General features: G+C 44.3%; 1 protein-coding gene across 2 annotated transcripts in view; it reads right to left on the bottom strand.

Annotated features, from left to right (window-relative positions):
• The window catches only part of lekr1 (Leucine-, glutamate- and lysine-rich protein 1), a 284,281-nt gene that overhangs the window by 18,645 nt on the left and 239,882 nt on the right, over positions 1 to 25,754 (bottom strand). For both annotated transcript variants that reach the window (XR_013579595.1, XM_078563804.1), the window contains exon 10: positions 13,990 to 14,083. Coding sequence is in view for 1 of the 2 variants with exons in the window: in XM_078563804.1 (XP_078419930.1) it covers positions 13,990 to 14,083 (94 nt within the window). In the remaining variant the exon portion in view is untranslated. The remainder of the gene's footprint in view (positions 1 to 13,989; positions 14,084 to 25,754) is intronic.

Consider the following 25,754-nt stretch of genomic DNA (forward strand, 5'->3'; position numbering starts at 1 on the left):
CTGCCCAACATTAGTTATAAATGAATAAAAATATTAATCTACTAAGATTCCTACTGTGTTGAATGATTTTCAAACAAAAAATTTTACCTATATATTCCAAAGTGACAGACCTCTTACTGAAGTAGCAGGATATTTAGAAAATCATAGTACAGTCAAGCAGAGACAACATGGTTTTGTGAAAGGGAAATTGTATTTGACACATTTATTAGAATGCTCTGAAAGTGTAATGAGCAAGATGGACTAAGGGGAACCAGTAGATGTAGTGTATTTGGATTTGCAAAAGGCATTCGATAAGGTGCCATATAAAAAGTTACTGCACAAGATAAGGGCTCATGGTGTTGGAGGTAATATATTAGGATGCACAGAAGATTGATTAACTGACAGCAAACAGAGAGTCAGGATGAATGGATAATTTTCAGGTTGACCAACTGTAACTAGTGGAGACCACAGGGATCATTGCTGGGGCCTCAACTATTTACAATCCATATTAATGACTTTGAAGAAGGAAAATTATTGCAGCCAAATTTGCTGATGATACAAAAATAGATGGGAAAGCAAGTTGTGAGGAGGATACAACGAGTCTGCAAAGGGATAGAGAGAGGTTAAGTGAGTGGGCAAAAGTTGATTGACGGAATACAGTGCTGGAAAATGTGAGTTTATTCACTTGGCAGGAAGAATAGAAAAACAAAATATTAATTAAATGGAGAGAGTCTGCACAATGCTGCATTCCAAAGGGATCTGGGTGTCCTTGTACATGAAATACAAAAGGTTAGCATGAAGGTACAGCAAGTAATTAATAAGGCAAATGGATGTTGATCTTTGTTGCAAGGGGGTTGAAGCATAAAAGTAGGGAAGCCTTGCTACAACTGTAGAGGACATTGGTGAGATCACACTTAAGAATATTACACAGGGTTTTGGTCCCCTTACATAAGGAGGGATATACTTGCATTAGAGACAGTTCAGAGAAGGTTCACTAGGTTGATTCCTGGGATGAGGAAATGTTGAGCAGGTTGGGCCCAAATTCATGGAGGTTAGAAGGAAACGAGGCGATATTATTGAAACATATAAGGTTCTTAGGGGGCTTGACAAGGTAGATGCTGAGAGAATGTTTTCCATCATGGGGGAATGTTTAAAAATTTTATTCTTTCAAGGGATGTGAACACCGCTGGCAAGGTCAGCATTTGTTGCCCATCCCTAATTGCCCTTGAATCGAGGAGTTTGATAGGCCCTTTCAGAGGGCAGTAATGAGTCAACCACGTTGCTGTGGGTCTGGAGTCTTGAGTAGGCCAGGCTGGGTTGGGAAGGCAGATTTCACTCCCTATAGGACATTAGGGAACCAGATCTGTTTTTAAGACAATCGGCAAAATTTCATGGTCACATTACAAAGATTAGCTTTCAATTTCAGATTTTATCTTAATTGAAGTTAAATTCCACTAGATGCTGTGGTGAGATTTGAACCTGTGTCCCACAAACATTTGCCTGGGACTCTGGATTACTCATCCAGTGACATTACCACAACACCACCATCTCCCCCAAATCTAGAACTAATGGGCATAGTTTCAGAATAAGTGGTCACCCATTTAAGACGGAGATGAGGCGGAATTTCTTCTCTCAGAGGGTCTTGAGTCTTTGGAATTCCCTACCCTAGAGACCTGTAGAGATTGAGCCACTGAATATAATTAAAGATAAGATTGACAGATCCTTGAACTAGAGAAGAGTCAAGGGTTATGGGGTACAGGCAGAAAAATGGAGTTAAGGCCAAGTTCAGATTAGCCATCATCTTAGTGAAAGGCAGAGCAGGCTGAATGGCCTACTGCTGTTCCTATTTTTTATAGACTTATAACTGCTTACAGGCAGTTTTGTTAGTTAGCATTTTGGTTCTAAATAGCTACAGCTTGTAACAAGTGATGACAGCACTCAGTAGAGTGCATACCTCCGCCATGCTGTGTTAACTCAACGTTATTAGTTTTGCTGCCCTTCCTTAAGGCTTATCTTTGCCAGGTTGGCGCTATGTAACTACAAAGCTGAAAAAAGAAATCTTTTTATAAAGAGCTTCTACCTTATTGAGGAGGCTTCAGACCAATCCACATCCAATAACCTGCTCTGAGAACGCTCATACTTTGACAGCTGTGACAAATTGCGCCACAGAAACTGAGACAATCCAAAACATTCTAAAACAATCAACAACATTCTAAATAAAACAACTCACAAAATTCTAAAAACAAGTCAATTTGCCCTCTCTCACATGTTAATGGGTCCTTTAAAAATTCCAGGATATGGATGCAGATTCAGATCTGCAACTTCGCCAAAAACTAATCAGTTCTTCCTTGGACTATACCCTATCTGTGTATCAAGTTTCACTAAAATTCATCCATTAGTTTTTGAGAGATAGTTTACTGACAAGCAGACTAACAAACAAGGGCAAAAATATTACCTCCGTCCACCTTCTGTGGCGAAGGTAATAACAACTGGAATAGTAGGGTTGAAACACCCAGAAGAAAAGCCTTCACACTGTGCACTGCAGAAAGGCTCAATAACAAGGTAAGCTCTTAACATGATGCATTTCAGCTAGTGAACCTTTGAATTTGTGCATCTTTATAATAAAATGTGTTGGTTCCACCATATGCTGTTGACTACTTTGTTACAGCGTGGAGCTGTTAATCATTTAATTTTCTTCCTCACTGTTTTATCCTTTCTAAATTATGTTTTCTCCTTTCTAAATGGCTATTTTCTTTTTTTCTTGTTGACTGATTATATCACGCAAAGCATTTTCCCCAAAACTTAATTACCATTCCCTTACATACACTCTTTTGTCATTTAATTTCTCCTGCCCTCCACCCCATCACAGACAACCCCTTTTGGTCTTTTCCTATCCCTCTCCCTCAACTCCCGCTTTCACTTGCTCGCAATCTATTACATTTCTAACTTTTCTTAGCTCTGATGAAAGATCACAAGACCTGCTAAGTATTTCCAGCAATTTCTGTCTTAATTACTTATGCTCGGACCACATAACACCAAAAATATTTTACATTATCACACTGTATCAAAACATGCAATTATAATTCTGGCAAAAATATTTTCCTAAAATGTGGCTGCTGCGTTAGTTCCTTATCCAACCTACTATGTATCTCCAAAGTAAAATGTTATGAAATAACAAACAACAGGCTTGATCTATGCTGCAGTCTAATACACAATCCTGAACAAGACTACAATAACCATAACTATTGCCATTATAGTATGACTTGAACCAATCTTATGTTCCTGATTTGAGTAACAACACCGTGCAGACAGTAGCTGCTTCAAACTCTGCAACACATCTCAAGCTATGATCAAATCAAGTGGTCTCACCATCAGCCTGAGCTAAAATCTGAGCTACAGCATGAGCACTTCCACCTCCCCTCGCAAAGACAGAGCTGCTCAGTAACTACCAGTGCTATATCAGCAAACGGCAGCAGGCCAACCACAGGAATGGCTGCATACTCAGAGGTGTTCTTGGTTTCCTATTTTCACTTTCAGGGAATTAACTTTAAAAACTAAACATTCAAAGATTTGCGGGCAGAAATGCAGCAGAAGGCCATGAATTGGGACTTAGATGCACTGGGTCTTAGTCAGCTGAGGGGAGACGGTGACATGGTGCTAATATCACTGGACTAGCAATGCACAGGACAAGGCCAAGGCCCTGGGGACATGGGTTCAAATCCCAGCACAGCAGTTAGTGGAAATTAAATTAATAAATCTGGAAAATAAAGCTAGCCTCAGTAATGCTGACCATGACAATTGTCATCAATTGTTGTAAAAACCCATCTGGCTCACTAATGCCCTTTAGGGAAAATAATCAGCCATCCTTACCCAAGTCTAACCTACATATGACTCCAGACTCATAGCAATGTGGTTGACTCTTAAACTCTCTGAAATGGCATAGCAAGCTACTCAGTTCAAAGCAATTAGGGATGGGCAACAAATCCCATGAAAGAATATTTAAAAAAAAACACACTTTCTGGCCTGCAGCCCCCTCCAAACAAATTGGGCAACATAGGATGGAACATTATGCAATATGTAGATGTCCAATGTACATTCCTGGCAGAAGCAGTCTCCAGTAAAAGTGCAAAGAGGGAACCTTTGAAGTAAAATGCCTACAGCAATGTATATAAAATTAAACAATTATTCATAATGCCCTCTATCTGCTATAACTTACTATATCTGCTCCTTAGATTTTGTGTTGAGTGTTATGGTATTGCTACAAGATGCCAATGTTAAACAAAGTTGAACCAGGAATGCACATATTACGATATGCGCAGGATGTATAAAGAAAGCACTTTGATTGGCTAGCCAGTAAGCTAAAGCCTTCAACCTACATAGCAACTTTTGCTAACAAAAGCAGGTGTCTGCAAAATAATATGTGAACCAACAATAGTCACAAGACAGTGTTTTTAAACACATTGGCCCAAACCTTCCATCTTCGGATCTTCTGAAACTGGACGCATGAGAGAAGATGCGCATCAGGACTCTGCGGAAGTCCTGACGTGCGAAGCTACATGGGAATTGCCTGGGAAGTTTAAATTTCTGATGGACAATTTACTTGCTGCTCAGGATCCTGTGCGAATCTCTCTGGCTCTGAGCTACAGTGGACACTCGGGGCAAGTGTGCATAGGGAGAATTTTCTCCCTGTTGGGGAGATTGGGAAGGGGCGGGTGCGGGTGGGCGCGTAGCCGATCGGTGCCCCCGATCATCTGGGCGCCGCCATTTTACATGGGCAGACCAATTAAGGCCCACCCAGCATGACGCACGCCTGGAAGCGCTGAGCGCTCCCTATGCAGGCTGGGGGTGTAGGCTGAGTCAGGGTGCCTCAGGGAGATTATTTTCACGTATAAAACGTTGAATGAAGGGAGAAAAAAATTTTAAGGACATGTCCCGTCATGTGATACTGTCACATGAGCTGGGACATGTCCATTAATGTTAATAAAAAATTTTCCAACACTTTAAAAACATTCATGAAACCTCATCCCACGCATGGATGAGGTTCCATGAAAACTGCGAAGGCCGCCTGGGCTCTTCGCCCGCCCGCCAACCTTAAGGTTGGACGGGCAGCTCAGGTCAATGATTTAATTGATTGTTTTAGGCCATTTAGGCCTTAATAGGCCTTTGACAGTTCAGCGGGCACGCCCACCGAACTGAAAATCCAAATGAGGCGCGGTGATGTTGGGACACATGTCTGACGTCACCCCGCGTCATTTTACGCCTCGGTGAGTGGGCCCCACCCCTACTCGTCGAGTCAAAGATTCTACCCCATGAGTTCCTTGATAGTTACCTCGGAGGTGTTAGACCTGGTCTAATGCCTGGGTAACTCCATAACCGACTCGCCCCCTCCCAATTACCCCCTCAACCGCCTGACTACTCCCCAACTACCTATAACCTGCGCAATCACCCCTCCTGGCCACCCGACTCCCCCCCCTGCCCCCACCACCCCAATTAACACACACTCTCTCTGGATTAGACGACTACTTCCCACAACCCGACCAAACTAACGCCACCCCCCACCCCCCCACCCACCAACCAGTTCCTGACCATTCCTCAGCCACCTGACCACCCAACCCGTACCCCCCCCTCCCCGCCCCCCCCCCGACTAGACCCAAACCGATTACCAGACCTGGCTAACCCTCCAACCATACAATCCACCTCACCCATTCACTGGGGCCAAGGTAGAAGCGTTCACGTCGCGGCCCTGTTTCAACCAATTCTACTACCACCATGCACAGCAAGTAGTGTATACAACAGTTTCGTACTGCTGATTTGATCAAGTACCAACATTATGCCTGAAGATGGAAGTCGTCGATGTCAGAAACACAGGTCTTTTTCAAGACCGGCATTGACTGTTATATCTTCTAACGTTGAAGGGTTCTCTGTAGCTAAACAAAACATCCTCGCTACATTATGCAATAAGTTGCAGTGTGATGTCCTCTGTCTGCAGGAGACACATAGAGGAAGTGAGAACAACCGCCCAAAAATACCAGGAATGTTCCTGGTTATTGAAAGACCTCATCGACAATATGGCAGTGCTGTATTTATTAGAGCTGGTTCGGTTGTAGAAGTCACTTCTAAAACAGAGGAGGACATCGAAATTCTAACTGTAGAGCTGAGCAAAGTAGTAGTGACCTCAGTGTACAAGCCACCTGGCACAGATTTCAGCTTCTCTAACCCTGTACCCAACCTGCACAGTAAACCACAGATCATCATTGGAGACTTTAATAGCCACAGTACCCAATGGGGGTACAAAGAGTCTAACAACGATGGAGAAGCAGTCGAAGAATGAATGGATGCTAACCAGCTTAGTCTCATCCACGACCCTAAAGTGCCAGCCTCCTTCCATAATGCCCGCTGGAAGTGTAGTTATAACCCAGATCTTGCCAGTCAGCAACGACATCGCTGGCCTCTGCAAGAAGCCTGTCACAGGCCCAATACCACAGACACAACACTGTCCTATTGGTATCCAGGTAAATGCAGCAGTGTTACCAACCGTCGTACCATTCAAAAGACGCTTCAACTTCAAGAAGGCCGATTGGAACGGGTTCATACGAGCACTTGACCACAAGGTTAAACGCATTAAACCATTACCTGAGCACTACAACCTGTTTGCAAAAGCTGTCCAGAAAACAGCTAGAAGGAAGATCCCACGAGGTTGTAGAGCACACTACATCTCTGGTCTCACCAAGGAGAATGCTGAACTCTACTGGGATTATGTCTCAATGTTTGAATCAGACCCCTTCTCAGAGGAAACAATATCTACCTGTGAGAGGGTGATGTTAAGTATCTCAAGAACGTCAAAACACCTGGGACACCTTGATAGAGACAATAGATCTTACAAAAAACAGCAAAAAGGCATGGTCTCTCATACGCAAACTTGGTGGCGATCCCAAGAGTGCTGCCCAACATCCAAATGTGTCTGCAAACTAAGTTGCACACCAGTTGCTCCTAAATCGAAAAATCAACAAGACACAACCAAGAGCACAACTAGATAGGAAGAAGTATAGCGATGACCCTGGCTTCACTGGACCATTCACCATGGAAGAGCTGGAAACTGGTATATCTAGTCTAAAACACGGGAAAGCAATTGGTCTTGACAACATAGCAATGGAGCAGATAAAGCATTCTGGACAGCAAGCAAAGAAATGGCTCCTACAATTGTTCAACCACTGCCTGGCAACACACAAGCTACCTAATATTTGGCAGAAGGCACATGTAATAGCACTATTAAAGCCCGGAAAAGATCCCTCAGGTCCTAAGAGTTTTCGGCCAATTTCACTGCTTTGCCACACCAATAAGCTGTTTGACCGCCTGATTCTCAATAGGATAGCACCAACTGTAGATGAGAAGATCATTCCAGAGCAAGCAGGTTTCCGCCCCGGCAAATCAACAACAAGCCAACTGCTCAACCTCACACAACATATCAAAGATGGTTTTGAGCAAGGGATGGTAACAGATGCTGTTTTTGTAGGCCTGTCAGCAGCATACGATACAGTGAACCATAGACGTCTCCTCTGCAAGATCCTAGAGATGACAAAAGATATTCACTTAACAGAGCTGTTAGAAAACATGCTTCAGAATCGTCGGTTCTATGTTGAACTAGGTGGGAAGTGCAGCAGGTGGCATATTCAGAAGAATGGCCTTCCTCAGGGAAGCGTGCTTGCACCGCTGCTGTACAACATCTACATGAATGACCAACCTATAGACGGTGTCACACGCCGTTTTATACATGCTGATGACTTATGTGTCACTGCCCAAAGCACTTGATTTTAACACCGTGGAGAAAACGCTTTCTGAGGCCTTGGAGGGACTAACATCCTACTATGAAGAAAACCACCTTCGCGCAAACCCATCGAAGACGCAAGTTTGTGCATTCCACCTCGGAAACCGTGAAGCCAAATGCCAGCTTAAAGTAACCTGGTGTAGAGCAACACTGATGCATTGCAAGCACCCTATCTACTTAGGAGTCACCCTTGACAGATGCCTCACCTTCAAGAACCACATCGAAAAGACAAAGGCAAAAGTGAGCGCATGAAACAACATCCTGAATAAGCTCACTAACACAAAATGGGGAGCAAGCTCGAAAACATTGCGAACCAGTGCACTTGCTCTTTGCTATTCCACTGCTGAATATGCCTGCCTTGCATGGGAAAGATCTACTCATGCTAAGAAGATGGATGCCGTTCTGAATGCAAGCTGCCGACTTATCACAAGTTGCTTAAAACCAACAAACACCAACAGCCTATATATCCTGGCCGGTATCACTCCTCCTGATATAAGAAGAACGGTAGCCAGCAAGAAAGAGCGACTCCGTCAAACATCAGATGAGAGGCACCCTCTACATGGCCAAACAACTACACCTAGCCGCCTAAAGTCAAGGAAGAGCTTCATGAACAGTGTTGTTCCATTACAATCAACCCCATCTGAAGCCCGCATCGCCTTGTGGAAAGACCGGCTCGCAATCTCAAACAACCCCCAGCGATGGAAATTCTACCGGATGAAAGCCTTCCCCCAGGAGCTAATTGCAACTGGGCAACCTGGAAGTGCCTTAACAGACTTAGGACTGGTGTAGGTCATTCAAAGGTGCCACTAAGCAAATGGGGATATACAACCAGCCCGACAACTTGTGAATGTGGAACTGAGCCACAGACTATGCAACATCTCCTGCAATGCCTATCGTTAGAGGAACCCTGCACTGTTGCAGATCTTGCTGAATTCAACAACAAGGTGCAAAAATGTGTCCAGTTCTGGCTGGGCCATGTATAGACTGTCCGTGGACACGATAAGAAGAAGACCCATTCACTAATCCACACTATAAGACTGGACCTTTAAACTTACCTGAATATGGCAGCTCATGCTCCTCTCTTCCCCTGGCTCTAATTCTCCCTGATGGAGTTCCCTGGGGACGCTGCACAGTCCATTTCTTTCTCAGCCGGGATCAGAAGAAGTGCGCAGTAGTATTAAGTTGGGAAAATGTTTGTGGGCAGTGGCCATATGCACAGCATTGTCGCTGACCGGAAAATTCAGGCCATGATAATTTGTGTAGGCACTTAGAAAAAGAATGCTGACATCCCCAAAAGACAAACCTGATATCAGAACTACCACAGCTCATGTGGAGCATAAATGCTGGCAAAGACCTGTTGGCCCAAATGGCTTATTTCTGTGTTCTAAGATTCTATGGGCAGAATCTTCGGCTCGGTGAGTGGGGGGGGCGGTGGGGGGGCTGGCTCGCTGAGGCGTAAAATGACATGCAGTGACGTCGGGCGTGCGTCCCGACGTCACAGCGCATCATTCAGATTTTCAGTTCAGCGGGCGTGCAGCCGAGTCGGCTGCATGTCCGCCAAACTGTCAAAGGCCTATTAAGGCCAGTTAACTATCAATTAAAACAATAAACTGAGCTGCCCGTCCAACTTCCAGGTTGGCAGGCAGGCAAAGAGCCCAGGCGGCCTTCGCATTTTTCATGGAACCTCATCCACGGGTGGGATGAGGTTCCATGAAGGTTTTTAAAGATTTGAAAAAAATTTTAATAAGATTCATAGACATGTCCCAGCTCATGTGACAGTATCACATGAGGGGACATGTCCTAAAATATTTTTTTTTCTTTTAATAAAATTTTTTAAACTTAAACTAATCTCCCTGAGGCAGTTCTGTGCCTAAGGGAGATTTCTGCGCTCTTTCGCTTACATGCGCGAAAGAACGCAGGCCCCGACTCAGGCAACCCCCCGTGCCCTCACAGGGGGTGCTCAGCATTTCTGGGCGAGCGTCACGCTGGGCTGGCCGTAATTGGCCCGCCCACGTAAAATGGAGGCGCCCAGCCGATCACGGGCGGCGACCGGCTAATCGCATGTCCGCGCCCACTCATGCACAACCCTCCTCCGATGGGGAGAAAATTCTTCCCTACATAATTCTAGCATCCTAAGGAATGGCTGCACTGGCAGCCTGCAGGCAGGAGAGAGTAGAGTGGGCAGGGCACATAGCAAGCTCTCTGAGCATGTACTTTGCAGAATGTTAATGCAGCTTCTTAGCTTAACCTTCAAATAGAAACCATTGGGGAAATACTCATTTAGTCCTCAAACTGTGTAAAAGAAATCACTGTAAAATTTTACCAATTTAATCTGATTATTCAGCTGATTAATTAGTTGGCTATGTATTAAGATGCAAATAAAGCTACCATTGCTCATGTGCAACAGTAATTTAATCACAATTGTGATATTTACATCAGCATGTGAACTGGTTGTGAACATAAAGCCAGATTGTGTGAAAGGAGACAATGTGAAGGAGTTATATTGAGCAAAGGGATACTAGGGATTTATATTCCAGTCAATGTAAACATTTCAGATATATTCTATATGGTTTGCGTATTCTACTATTCTGTTTCTAATGCTGAGACACATTGATATATTTATTTGTGTATACAGCACACTATGCAATTACCGCATGTTAACTCTGCACACTAGATCAGATATTCCTGTGCCTTAATCTTTTGGACTTCTCCCGAGTGCAGAAAATACAAGAAAATTGGGTGGGAGTTAGTGTGCTTCAGGGAGGCAAGCTGCCCAACTGTTCATCCATTTAAAGTAACCAATGGAGAATTGATTGGTTCCATTACTGGTATATGGTCCTCCATGCATGATTTCCTCTACTGGCTGTGTCAAGGCAATCCATTATCACAGGCACAAGAATGGGAAAATCTGTTACAAATATTACTTGTTTATATATTGCAGCACGCAGGCACAACTTTACTTCTTTAGTCAACAAATAGCGAGAAGTCTATTTATGCTCAATTTAAGGAAAAAAATCTTACCTAGGAGTAATACTATGTGATCCATTAGTTCCTTAAAATCTTTGTGAACTATTAAATAAAACCCTGTCTGGGTCAGAATGACATTTTATTATGTGGCATGAAAGATAATCTCCATGCTGACAGGCTGTGCTCTTTCACACATGTGAAAATAAAAATAATTGCAGTGGAATTGTTTGGGATGCATTAAGATTCAGATGCCTTAAATGTAATAAATATATTACCCTCCAGTTAAACCACTTGTCTGGTGAGGTGAAAAGAAAAAGTTACTATTTTTTGCCTCTGACCTTTTTTTCAAACTGATATAAAGACAACCTAGGGACACACATGTCCAAAGATCACCCTTGAGTACTTAAATATTAGTTCATATATTTCACAACATTAAATTTGCTTTAGAGTTGTACCACTGCTTGGTTCATCACTTTGCATATTATCTCAATAGGTATAATTTATTATACACATTCATTGTGTCATTTCAGTTCTGTTTTCAGTGGTATTGGGGTTGAGGAACCAATGTAACTGAATAATGTTGTGGAGGTGGAAGTCAATTGTCTTGGTGATGGATATGACAGTTAAACCTCAACAGGGTGTAAATGTTTTGCACAGTCTGGTTCAGTAACTGGCCAGAGAAAGGATGGAGTCAGTTGCAGCAAGTTGAGTTTATGGTAGAGGTCATAAACAATAGCCCAATCTTGAATGTTCAATTACAAAAATGTTTAACATATGCATGACTTCATTATAGATCGACAGTATGACTACACAAAGTTGTGGGGTTGAGGGGAGTAGTGGAGCAGTACTGATCTTTCAAACCAGTTTCCAATGGGCAGTGGCAGATTCCAGTGTTAGGGACATTCCTATTATAATCCAGTTGGTGAAGAATAGAACTGGAGCCAATCTTGACGCATTCTTATTAACATTAAAATATTGAGTTAAAGCATGCACCTATTCACCTAACAACCACAGTTTCAGTCTCTGTTTATGCGTACAAGTGAATCTCTAGTTAATGCCCACCACCTGCATACAATTAAGCACAGTTAAAATACAATTAACAATTAAAAATAAAGTGAAACTGTCTTCTGGTTAGTGGAAAGTAACTTTGTTCAATAGCTGAGTGTAGTAATTAGATGCATTGTCCTTCCCTTCTGTCAATCACTCATCATGTGAAACGATTATGGGGGCTTCAACCAATAAGCTTATTGCGCAAGTAAACCTGTGGGCGGGGCTTTCAACGTAGAGATCGCGTCTAGCATGCAAGCACCTCTACATGTCTCCCAAATGAAGTTTAGCTTTTTCTTCACCAAACCTGCTGTTCCATCAAGTTATTACAAGTGCAAGTGTTGTTTCAGATCAATGCAGCTATAGTTTTACATGTGTATGAGTTGAAAGGGTACTTATTGTCACATGAAGTTTCTGTACCAATGAAAGACTGTCACAATTAAAAATTGCAAACATTTTTGGAGGGCAATCATAAAGCAAATCTATACTTCAACAGATGTTGCCAACCTTAAATGGACTGCAAACAAAATCTATTTGTTTTCAATCATTGTAGTTCTTAACTTTTCTCTTAAATCTTAATCCTGACACTTTGGTGGAAAATTTCACAATTAAGATATCAATTAAAAGATCAGTGGAGGGGAAATAGCATGTATCAGACACATTCTCAACCTCACTTTCAAACTGATGACTACCTTCTGCAAATAAGTATAGGATTTTCTTGTGCCAAAGGAATGGAACATTTCATGATGGGAAGTTGAACGTTTCAATATGATGCAAAGTACAGTTAATAATGAATAGGATCAAGGCCAAGTTTTTAATTTCACATGTGGATTATTTCAGATTTCCTGACAGGGAAGGGGTTGTGCATTACACTTTTATATTTGCCAATGTAGCATTTTCTGATGTCGTTATTGAGAACTATTGTGATCCATTCTCTTAAAACATTTCAACACCAACATCTGCCTGTAAACATGAACATTTTGATGAAAGGCGGGTCTACAAGCTTAAGACCAGCCTTCCAAGACAGGTGTGACATCAGACACCAATATCCTTAGTGAAAATGTATGCCAGTGAGTGAGACATTTGGCATTCAGAATGGGAACTTCACCAATCAGGAATTGTGATTGTCATTGAAATCAGAATCGGCCGACATTTGCCATGGTTACTATCAACACAAAAATTTCTGTGCAAGAATTCAAGATGTTTTTCTTCAAATCAAAATAGAGCTTCTGAGCAAAAGAGATAACCTTGGGAAACAGTGTGAATAATTTAAAAAGGCAATCTTCCCATTGATGGTTTGCCAAGACCATTTATCTAGTATGTCAGATTCACTTGTTGACCCATTCATGTTTTACTGAGACAAAAACAGAAAATGCTGGAAAAACTCAGCAGGTCTGGCAGCATTTGTGGAGAGAGAAAAAAAACAAAGTTAACATTTCAAGTCCTTACGGCCCTTCTTCAGGGCTGAAAAGAAGTGGAAATGTGATGAAATTTATACTGTGTAAGGGGGGGGGGGCGCAGGTAGAGCTGGATAGAAGGCCAGTGATAGGTGGGGACAAAGGAGGGATTGACAAAGATGTCATGAACAAGAGGACAAAAGGATTCTTAATGGTTGTGGTTAGTGCTAAAAAAGGTGCTAATAGTGGCGGAAAGGTAAGAAAGCAAAGATAGCTGAACAAGGATAGCATTGTGAGAAAAAACAACATGGAACAAGTGGCAGATGGCCCTGTAGGGGATGGAGGGTGGTGTGGTGGGGGGGCGGGGGGGGTGGGGGGGGGGGGGGGGGGGGTGGGGATAGAAAATGTGAAAAAAGGGGATAAAACTACGGATAAATGGTTAAAAATAAAACATAAAACAAGTGGGTAATAAATGAATGTAGAAGAAAGGGAATGAAAAAAAGGGAGTGAGGATGGAGGAGAGAGCTCATGGTCTGAAGTTGTTGAACTCAATGCTAAGTCTAGAAGGCCGTGCGGTGCCTAATCGGAAGATGAGGTGCTGTTCCTCCAGTTTGTGTTGGGCTTCACTGGAACATTGCAGCAGGCCAAGGACATGAGAGCGGGATGGTGTGTTAAAATGGCGAGCAATCATTAATTACTGAAGTGACAGGTGAAAAAATGTAACTTGTGACAGTATAAATGTGAGGAAAAACTAGTACTAAAGAAGTTCCTTACTTTTACCCTCCAGCTATCTTCATCACTCAACTTCTGCCAAAGACGTTCTTGTAGCTGCTCAATCCTGTTTTGGTGTGAAATCATCATCTGTTCCCTGTAAAATAAATTTACTTATTGATAATGCCCAAAGTTATATAGCAATTAGCAAAACATTCAAAAACCAATTTCACACAATAATGTATAAATCATTAATTTGATTTAACTATTCTGTTGAAAACAAAACTAAAAGGGAACAGAAAGTACCGGACTCGAGTTTATGGTTTAGTGCAAATTGTTGCCCAATAAATGGAATAGATGTGTAATTGACAAATGAATTTCAATGTAGATAAGTGGGAGGTGCTTCAACGAGTTGGGTCTGTTTCTGAGACACATATTCCATGTAAATCAGGTAAGTTTCAGCAGGATTGGATGAAGGTGGTGCAGGATTGTGTTTTGGTGTGGTGTGGAGGGATGACATTTTTAAGCACACTTTCAGACATCTTGGATGACAATAAAAGTGTAAGAGTGATTCAGCCCATAATGCTTCAGAGGAAAATTAGGTTATTTTCCTTTTAAAGAACTCAAAACAAATAAAAACCTCTTTGGGAATCACCAGATATTTCTAATTGAATGTAGGTTTGTCCAGCTTACAAGCCTATATCATTACCCTGTCTGACTAGATAAGAGAACAATGAAGCAGAGTTCTTAAAAAACTATTGTTATCAGACATAAGATAGAAATTGGCTGTGTATTGTGTCTCTTTTCAGGTGGATATGTCCCACTGCAAAATTTGTTTTTTTTAAGTGTCCTGAGCAAGAGTGCTCCTCTGACTGGATAGGAGTTGCGAAATCTTCCTTCCCACATAGCTAATTTCAATCCCTCCTACAGGACTTACCTAATGGCTACTGCTGGTGAGGCAGGGAGAGCCTGGCATTCATCTCTTTGCTCAGGAGAGCTGCTTGTGGAGTACTGGCAACTCACGCCAAGTATATAGATAAGATCAATGGATAAATTTGGATGTTTGCTGGTCATGGGGCCAGATCAGTGTTCTTGTTTTAATATAGGTATTTGGAAAAACAAGAGTGAACAGTTTGGTCTTTGTTACGATCCTAGCTGATGTTAATACTGGACAAGACAAATCCCAGAGTGATACATCCAAACTTTTTTTCAAGAAACCATGGAGGTAAATTACTGAATAAATTCACAGGTGTCTGCTAATGAGCTTTTAATACAAAGAATAAAATATTTATTTAAACAAGAAAAATGAACTATATTACATCATACAAAAAGGTTGGAAAGATCTCAATACAAACACAAGAAAACGATTCAAATTCCCACTGTTCCTTAACCCAGCAATATCTTTACAGACACATAAAGCAGTGAAGAGTTACCACTGGCTTGATACAAAGGCTTCTCATACAGGACTGGCACAGTTGCAAACAGTTTTCTTCCTGAACATTCACTTGATGCTCTTCACCCAACTCGTATCTCTCCCAGAGACACCCAAACACCGCACTATAAACTCATTGGCTGGGATTTTCCATGCCGACTGGTGTTGGGTGTGTTCGGTGGCATGAGCGAACAATATGGCAAGAAGGCCAAAAATCGATGCTGTGAAACCAGTTAGCGATTGTTCCCCGCCATCGGACATCGGGAACCACATGTAATACCACCAACATACAATTATAAGGCCAGCCCACCGGATTCATCCCCCACCCCCAGTGGATCATCCGCTTACGTCAGTGGGAAAACACACCGTGTCTCACAACAGCATATATAAGACGTGCACTTGCCGGGCTGCACTTCACTCGGGACTTCAAGGTTTGTTTACCTACCTTGCTTCGGACAGCACTCGCAGTCATTAGTGCCAGCCTTCACAGACAGCACCACATCGCTTTGAGGGGGACTCACGGACAGGTCTCTACGTACCAGATCAGCCATATGTGGGTGGCATTTCAATGGCTGCAGGGCTAGGGCTTGCTTGGGGAAGGGGGAAAAGTGGACTCAGGCAAGGGGAGAGGCTGCAGGACCAGAGCTGTGTTGGGGAAGGAGGGTATTCCCAGGGTGTGTGTGGGGGCACATGTTGATCTGTACAACTGACCTCAAGGTGGTGAGGGCAGAGGAAGCAGTCTCCAGAGGCGATGAAGCCAGATGGACATATGAGGGTATGTGTGAGAGAATGGGTGGTAATGTCCCTGGAGCTGGCAATGAGTGAGATGCCAGTGAATGTGTGATAGGCTTGAGTGTGTGAGTTTAGAGTGATGAGATGATTGCCATACCCTGGCTGCACAGAGATCATTCATCCTCTATTTGCATTGGATGGCCAACCTCTTCTGTGCAGCATTGGCACAGATCACCACTGCCATCACCTACCAAGCTGGAGTGGTAATATTGCTGCCCCTCCTGCAGCCAGAGCGGGAGTAGAGGACATCCCAGCGGGCCCCCACAGTGTCCAAAAGGCGCTAGAAGGCTGCAATCTTCTTGCCTTTCGGGGCCATGTCTTCTTTGCTGCAGTCCTGGGTTGGAAGCACTGAGCATGGCTGTACTTTAAATGTGGTGCCTGGCGTGAGGAAGCAGCAAGATGACAATGTGGCAGGTGCATCGGAGCCCACCCGCCATTAAAACGGTGTGTATCCTGGGAAAGCATAATTAATGCGACAGGTTTGGGATGATATGGCGTGAAAAGCCGCCGTTGAGGCCAGTAGATAAAATGTTGTTGTTCCATTCCTCTACCGCACTTAGTGCAAATCTGGAATGATTCCACCTATTGTTTCTTCAAATGTAGAGCAAATAAATGAGTTACCTAAATTTAGTCTTCCAGCAGCACCTCTGCTGAATTGATCACTTTATTTAGTCCTAAAACTGATTATTCGGTTAACTACTGTCCCTTCTTCTCAGAGAGCTTAAAATCCCTGTCTTCATTCTCTGACACACAATGAACACTTCATAATATATGATAGGTGTGACAAAAGCAGGTACCATGGGTTTCTTAGCCCACCAAGACGTTTATCACATCATGAGCCAACCAATCTCACTGAAGCCTCAGGTGGGATTTTCCAGCCCCACTGCTGCCAGGATCATCCGGTCCCGCTGAAAGTCAATGGATTTTGGCTGGGTCGTGGGATCTCTTGTGGCAGGTCCCGCCATGAATGGGTCGGAAAATCCCAGTCTTTGTCTTTCTCACGAGGGTTTCCAATCTCCATATTTGAAGATCTCACCTTCGAAGTATTTCCAAAAGTTGTTCCCACTTGGGCACTTTAAATAATGGCCCACCTCGCAGGGTTTCAATCTCGCCTTTTCCCTGGATGTCCAAGTACACTGAAGCATCACTTTCTAAGCACAATTTCATATTTTCAGCTATGCCCAGCAGAACACCACTGCTTCAAAGGGGTAGCTTTGCCCCAATGGCCCACAGCACGGAGTCACCCCAACCTTTGGCTACCTTCTCATATCTTCAGGGCTTCTCTCAAACCCACTCCACTTCTAGTCTGTTCACTGCAGCTCTTTCTTTAACTCAGAGTCAATTTCTCTGCTCCTTTCTTTTAGCTTAACTTAACAGGACCTATTCCTGATCCCTGTTTTGTGTCCCTTACCTGGGCTTCCTGCTGGGACCTTCCCTGTCCCCCTCCATGGTTTGGGAACTTCTCCCTGTCCCCCTCCTGTATCCTGCTCCCTGGGACACTTACTTGGTAATGGCCCTCCAGTTCAGGTCATCTGACCCACTTCTCACATCGTTTGCCCTTCCTTGCTCGTGCACAGGCGTGCAGGACCAGTTCCTGGCCTGAAGAAGGAAAAATAAACTAAATGCGCATGTGCGGCCATTTCCCAAGGCATGTCAGGAACTGGAGTTCTCAACCTCCAACTTCAAATTAAGGTAATTATTTGAATTTCATCACACCTTGAAAAGCTAATTAAAATTTAACTTATGATAGTTCCTGATATCTATCATGGGGAGGCGGTAGCACAGTGATATTGTCACTGGACTAGTATTCCAGAGACCTAAATAATGCTCTGGGGATCTGGGTTTGAATCCCACCATGGGAGATATTTGAATTCAATAAAAATCTGGAATTAAAAGCCTGATGATCACCACAAAACCATTGCCAATTGTAAAAACCCCATCTGGCTCCCCCCTTTAGGGAAGGAAATCTGCTGTCCCACAGCAATGTGGTTGACTCTTAAATGCCCTCTGAACAAGGACAATAAATGCTGGCCTAGCCAGTGACACCCACGTCCCATGAATGAATAAAAATAAGTGGATAGCATCTTAGAATGGATACAGGGTGACAGAATGAGTTGCCTTGATAGATCACGAATAATGAAATAAATTAAAAGGAATTTTCAAGGTATATAAAGTCATACTTTACAGACCCAAATCAGAAGGTTTGGGAGGATGATGGAAAGCTGAAAAGAGCCATTTTTTAGTGTAGAAGTGTTAACCTTAATCTGGCATTTGTAAAATCACTAAGTGTATTGCAAGAGTTTGTCAATTACTCTAGCACTAGATCAGTGTGAGGTTAAAGTAATAACATAACAATACAAAGACAGATATTGTTTATAGCAGGTTTTGACTGAAGAGAGAAGACACTGACCACAAAGGGCAACTGTCCCTAAAGATAAATTTGAGCACCCCAGTTAAAGGCATAACTGTCCATTGCTACCACAACTGATCTGAGCAGGACATAACTGTAAATATAAACTTATATTGCAGAGGGATAGCTGGCTGAAAGTTTATCTGTGCTGAATTAAGTGTAAATTTTGAACTCATCCTTGCAAAGTCATTTTGCACTCCCGGATATTTAATATAATTCTGTTATTGAGTTATAAAGCAACTCTGAGATAATGCTAAAATACAACAATGTACTTATAACACAATGCCCACGATTTAAACTTTTTCAGTTAATAAGTAGTATCCAAGCACTTTATATACTCTTCAGTGGTGATAACTGTATTATTGTAGTTTTTATATAAAGTAGTGAGAGTTAATGCAACTCTGTTCCGAACATCATCTTTGACTCTGGTAATTAGGAATTGAACATTCCAGCAAGTGTCATACTGTGCTCCTGTATTAATTTGGCTTAGCTTGTCAAACTATGCTCCGAAATTAATTTGGCTTGGTTTGTCAAACTGTTAATATACCTTGAATTAGGTAAGACGGAAAAGAAATGAATTGGTTTAGGCATCTTATTAACCTTAGATTAATAGAATTATAAAATGGTTACAGCACAGGAAGCCATTCAGCCCACCATGTCGTGCTGGCTCTCTGCGAAAGCAACTTGGCTAGTCCCTTTCCCCCATCTTTTCCCCACAGTCTTTCAAATCTTCTCTTCAGATCATTTTCGAATTCCCTTCTGAAAATGATTGAATCTTCCTCCACCATACTCTCAGGCAGTGCATTCTATGTCATAACCACTCGCTGTATAAAAAAAGGTTTTCTTCATGTTGCCTTTGGTTCTTTTGCCAATCACTTTAAGCTGGTGTCCTCTGGTTTTCAACCCTTCTGCCAAGGTGAACAGTTTATCACTATCTACTCTGTCCAGACACCTCATGATTTTGAACACCTCCATCAAATTTTCTTTTAACCTTCACTTCTCCAAGGTGGACAGCACCAGCTTCTCCAATCTATCCATGTAACTAAAGTCTCTCATCCACATAACATGATCCCCAGCTGATGTTACCACTGGACAAGCCTGATACCAGGGTGGGACCCAGTTTGATAGGTTCTAACTTTTATTTGTTTGTTTAGATATGTGGAGAGGGGCTACCGAACAGAATCACCAGAGTCCGCTAATGAACTTTTAACAAAAACATAAAACATTTATTAAACAAGAAAAGATGAACTATATTACAATACTCCTTCCCCCACAACTATACTTTTACAGATATATACAGATTTGTAAGGATAATACAAGTTCCAAAAGCTATCTTATATTCTAATGTTCACAGTAAGTACACAGTCCATGTAAACCAATTGCAACCTGTGGTCAGACAGTCATCACACTCTAAAACCAAACAACAGATGCTTGTTACACCATGAGCCAACGAGTCTCACTGAACTCTGCCTTTCACATGAGGGTTTCCAATCTTCAATCTCCCAGGACTCACTTTGGAATCTTCTCCTAAACCGACGCTTTCTCTCAGATGCCTTCTGCAAGGGTTCACCTCCAGGATTTCGAACACTCCTTTTGATGTTCCTCTTCCCTGGGTCACCACATGCATTCAAGCTGTCTTCCATGCACTCTCTCTCGCCGACTCAGCTGTCAACAGTACACCACTGCTTCACATGCCTATAGCAGAGTTACAGACCGTCAGCCGTCTCTTTAGACCTTCTTGCCTCTTGCAACCTGTTCTCGCTTTAAATCTGCTTTCTGCAGCTTTTGTCTCCTTAAATCCGAAGCTTCGAGCCTTTTGCTGCAACCTCACTCTTGACTTCATTAACAGGACCTTTTCCAGGTTCCTGTTCTTCCTTTGACCAGAAGGTCTGCTTGGGACTTTCCCTTGTTTCTGTCTCACTCTTTTGGCCTTGGGACCTTTTGGTTCTTTTGGGAAATCTGCTCTCACTCTGTAGTTTCCTCTCCCAGTGTCCAGTCTCTCTGGAATTCTGGCTTCAAACTAAACTCAAAACTGCTGTTTCTTTAGTTTTTCTGTGTGTGTCTGTGGGGGACCTGTTTATCTAGATCCCTGTTGCTAGGCAACAGCTCAGTTTCTCTATTCTTGCTTGTTTAACTTAGCTGCAACAGTCATAAACCTCTCATTAGGAATGCAAGCACCTTTTTAAAGTGAAACTAAAACTCAATTTGAACTTTTCTTAACATACAAATACAGAAATACAAATCAAATTTAAACTTTAAAGCTAAACTCATTCCTAACACCTACAAAAATACAAATATAACTTACTTCAACTATCTCGATTTCCTAACACAGGGAACCATTCTTGTAAATATTTTCTGCATCCTCTCCAATGCCTTCAAATCGTTCCTAATACATGGTGCCCAGAATTGGTAAAAAAATACTTCAGTTGAGGTCAAACAAGTGTTTTATAAAGGTTCACCATAATTTCCTTACTTTTTTCCTCTATTTATAAAGCCCAGAATCCCAGGATTTTGAGGTCATTGTGCATTGGGAGAGGCCAGGAAACGGTCCACCGCCCTCGATCGGCCCCCGACTGTGATTTCACGCTGGCAGACCAATTAAGGCCCGCCAAGTGTGAAACGCGGCTCTGCAGTGGCCAGGAAGGGGCAGATGGGGGCGGGGGCCTGTCGGCCACCGGGTCCAATGGCGACCCATTGGCCAGTTTAAAAGCAGCCCAGGCAGCCCCTGGAAGGCTGCCATGGAAGCATGTGTGTTCAGCGTTCCCAATGGAGTCAAGTGCAGCTGGACACGGCAGGCGGGAGAGCAAGGGGGTGGGCACTCAGCCCTCCACTATTGTGAGTGCCTTGCCATCCTCCTGGAGGTGGTGGCTGCCAGGTGGGATGCCCTTGTCCCAGAGATGGGAGGAGGGGGGCCTGACAGAAGGTGGCAACAATGGTGAGCAGCCAGGATGTGGTGCGGCGCATGTGGGTGCAGTGCCGGGAGCACTTCAGTAACCTGCTTCGCTCAGGAAGGGTGAGTATATGTTGCCATGGTGTCAGTGTGCCCAAGTGTTAAGGTCTGGCCTTCCACCCGTGGATCTCAGGGGTGCTAGAGTCTGAGTGCCAATTGTCAAGTATTCCAGAGATGCCCAGGTGGGTGAGCCCTGGCTGCTTGGACTGAGTGCCTTGTAGCTCGAGGGCCATGACTTGGATGTGCTCTGTGAGCTGTTCCTCAGCTGGGGTTGGCCAGGTTGCAATGGCGCTGCAGGTAGAGAGTGGACTAATTGATGCTCCTCTATTCTTTCAGGAGAAGTCGAGCCATAACCAGGCAGAGGACACGTACAGGCAGAAGGCAGCCCAACCTGCTGCTGCTCAGCAGGTTTGACCAAGACGCCCTGGAGCTCGAGAGCTGGCACACTCCACATGTAACCAGGTGTGGAAAGGCGGGGGTATCAGAAGAAGGTAAGAGTGCAGTGCACAGAAGTGAAAGTTTCGGATTATGCAACCATTCTAGTGTAGTGTCTTCACTGATGTGAACCTTGAAGCTGGAGTCCTCAATGATCATTGAAAGATGATGGCACCATGATGCAGATCTCCATTGTCTCACCAGGATACCTGGCATGCACAGTGACAGTGTGATGACTTTAACTAATAACATGACCTTGTTCTCCCCCTTAGGTTCGCCAGCAGACATTTGCTCTGCAGACCCCAAAGGGCCACCCCTGACATCAGAGGATCACTGAGCTTCTGATGCACGTGTATTACAACCCGCTCTCTGAAGCAGGCAGCAGCGCAGTTACCAGCACCTCAGTGGGCATTAATTCGGCGGCTAGTATCTTGGTGCACATTGGTGAGGGCACTTCACAGTCGCTTGAGGTGCAGGCGGAGGCAGAGAGTGCCCAGGTCGCCAGCAGTGAGAGGACTGCTGGGGGCCAGGACGATGCTCAGTCGAAGGTTGATGATGAGCCTCTGGAGTCGTCGATTAGGCGGCAGATGCTGGATGTCCAGCAAGATGTGCCGGAGGATCTGGCAGAAATCCATGAGGGTATGCTTGCCATGGTCTCCGTTGTGGAGGAGTCCATGTGGAACATTAGAACCGCATTGACCCTCATGGCCGAACACAACTGCCTCCTCCATTGATAGAGTGGCGAGTCTCATGGAGACCAGCTACAGGGACAGAATGAGGAGTTCCTGGGGTTGCACTTGGACCTGCAAGCCTTCACACAGGCAATGACCTCAGGTGGTCAGTGACAGTGTGGGGGATGTCTGAGGCACCCAGTATCCCAGCTAGGTGCCTGTACATCAGTGGTGAGCAGGGAGGTCCAGAGCAACCTCACGTAAGCGCACAAGCTGCTTGTCATCTCTGTGGGCTCCTCTCAGGGTGCTCTGGATGATGGCAGCAGCTCCTCCGCCTGTCTGCCAGTAACCTTCGCATCTGATGAGGCTGTGTTGACTGGGGAGATGCCACTGGCCAAAAGATGACTGCCAAGGTCATCAAGGCTAACAAGTCAGCAGAGTCAGCAAGCTGTCTCCAATGCTGGTGCCAGCGAGTGGGGGGGGGAGGGACCAAGACGTTGCACTCACAAGCGTAAGTTAAACGCACCATGAGCACAAGAGGGACAGGTCATGGGTGATTTTATGTTCATTTATGTTTATTTTATCTATACTGGTCTGGGAATGAAGTCCAGAGAAGTTTACTAAATACTTTGGAATTGTCAAAATGAGATAAATTTTGTTTTTGTCATCATGGCCTGAGTATGCTTCATCTTTTTATTTTATTGGTGCAGGGTACACCAGTATGTAATGCTAGATGTAAGTGGCTCTGAACTTTATTGCACAAGCATTGAGTGTTCTTTGAGTTCAAATGAAAGGGTCCTTTCAGACATCCGGGATGGAGGCAGCAGCCCTGGCATGCGGTTGAAGTTGATCTTTGGTACCCTAGCTGAAGGAGCGTTGGTTCAAGGCATCCTTGCCTCCCTGGAGATTACCATGGTCTGCCTCCATGCCCTCAGTGTTCTCTTCACCATGCTCCTCTTCTGACTCACTATTGGACTCATCATCTGTAGCGTGTGCAGCTACATCAAGATCCTCTTCCTCCAGTGGGTTCCCACTTGCCAGTGCCAGATTGTGGAGAGTGCAGCATGCAACCACCATCAGTGACACCCACTCTGGGGGGTATTGTAATGCTCCCCCTAAACGGTCCAGGCATTGGATGCACATCTTAAGACCTATAGTCCTCTCTACCGCTGCCCTTGTGGAGGCATGACTTGTATTTTAACGCTTCTCTGCCTCTGTTCTTGGGTGGCGGAGAGGTATTATGAGCCACCTCTTCAATAGATAGCCTTTGTCACTCAGCAGCCATCCATCTAGTTGGGCTGGAGCACTGAAGCGCCTTGGCACCTGGGAGTGTCTGAGGATGTAAGCATCATGGGAGCTGCCAAGGTACCTTGCACAGACTTGCAGAATCTGCATCCTGTGGTCACACATTATCAGCACATTCATGGAGTGGAGTCCCTTCTTGTTGACGAAGGCTCCCGGCTGATCTGCTGGCACCTTGATGGCCACATGCAGTCGATGACACCCTGGATGCGGGGAACCCAGCGCACGCTGCAAAGCCTCTGGCTCGCTCAGTCTGGCTGGCCTCATCCGTACGATAAAGAATAAAGGTCAATACCCACCTGAACAGAGCTTCCATCACCAGTTTGACACACAACTATGGACAGCTGATTGGGAGATTCCACACAAATCCCCCACTGAGCCCTGGAAAGTGCCGAAGGCATAGAAATTGAGGGTCACTGTGACCTTCAGAGCCACTGGCATGGGGTGTCCACCCATACAGTCAGAGCTGATCTCAGGCCCAATCATCTGACAAATGGAGGTCATAGTCTCCCTCGAGAGGCGGATCCTCCTTTGACATTGCACCTCGGACATATTGAGATAGCTGCATCGCCGCCTGTAAATACTGGCAGCAGGTTAGTGGCGTCTTCTGTGGCGTCTTCTGCCTTGGACTTTCTGCTGGCCCTGCGCCCTTTGTGCCTGAGCCTCTCCTCCCACAGGTCCCTCCCTCCCCTGGAAGCTGCATTGGAGCACCTGGCCTCCTCTCCCGTCTGTCCCTCTCTTTCTCCTCAGAGGAGGTGCCACCAGGGGAGAACACAATTCCTACTACCAGGGCAGCGGAAGGCTGCCTGATACCTGGAAGGATCCACACACACTGAATCCTCCTGGGGCCTTGCAGATGCCAAGGAGTCCTGAAATGAAGCCTGGAAATTCTCAGAACGAAGCCCCGAACAGAAGTGAGACTTCCAAGTACCAATAAGTCACCAGCAGCAAACTGCCTACCAAACTTCTCACTTACTCACACTGGCAATGCTGCTGAGCTTTTTTTAATCCCGCCTTTGGATGGGGTTTTTGAAAGTGCCGGCTGTCTGGCTGCTTGTTTTGCCCGTTGCGATGTACAACGAAAAATTGTCAGTTGGACTGTTAATGGTCTTAAGTGACCTGTTAATTAAAGACAGGCGTGGCTCCGGCACCCACTTGCACCTGCCAAGTGAGATATTGTGCGAGTGCGCGATGACGCGGGACGCTCGCTCGATGTAATCGCACGCTATTTTACGCCCGATCGGGTCAGGCATGCACCCGCCCATGGGACATAAAATTCTGCCCTTGAAGTCTATCAATTTTATATCATCTGCAAATTTTGAAATTGTGCCCTGAACACCGAAGTCTAGGTAATTAAAATAGATCAAGAAAAGGAGTGGTCCTAATACCGACCCCTGCAGAACCCCACTATATACTTACCTTCAGTCTGAAAAACAGCCATTCACCATTACTCTCTGTATCCTGTCACTCAGCCACTCAGTCACTCAGCTGTCACTGTCCTTTTTATTCCATGGGCTTAAATTTGTTGTGTTGCACTTCGTCAAACAAGTTCTGGAAGTCCATATACACCACACCAACTGCATTGCCATCATTAACCCTCCCTGTTACCTCATCTAAAAACTCAATATAATTAGTTAAACATGATTAGCCCATTACAAATCCATGCTGGCTTTCCTTAATTAATCCACATTTATCCAAGAGATGTTAATTTTGTCCCGTATTATTGTATTTAAAAGCTTTCCCACCACAGAGGTTAAACTAGCTGGCTTGTTGAACACAAGAAACAGGAGCAGGAGTACAACAAATGGTCCATCGAGTCTGCTCCAACATTCAATA

This window comes from Cetorhinus maximus, chromosome 19 (genome assembly GCF_964194155.1).
Source record: "Cetorhinus maximus chromosome 19, sCetMax3.hap1.1, whole genome shotgun sequence".
In the NCBI taxonomy this organism is placed as follows: domain Eukaryota; kingdom Metazoa; phylum Chordata; class Chondrichthyes; order Lamniformes; family Cetorhinidae; genus Cetorhinus; species Cetorhinus maximus.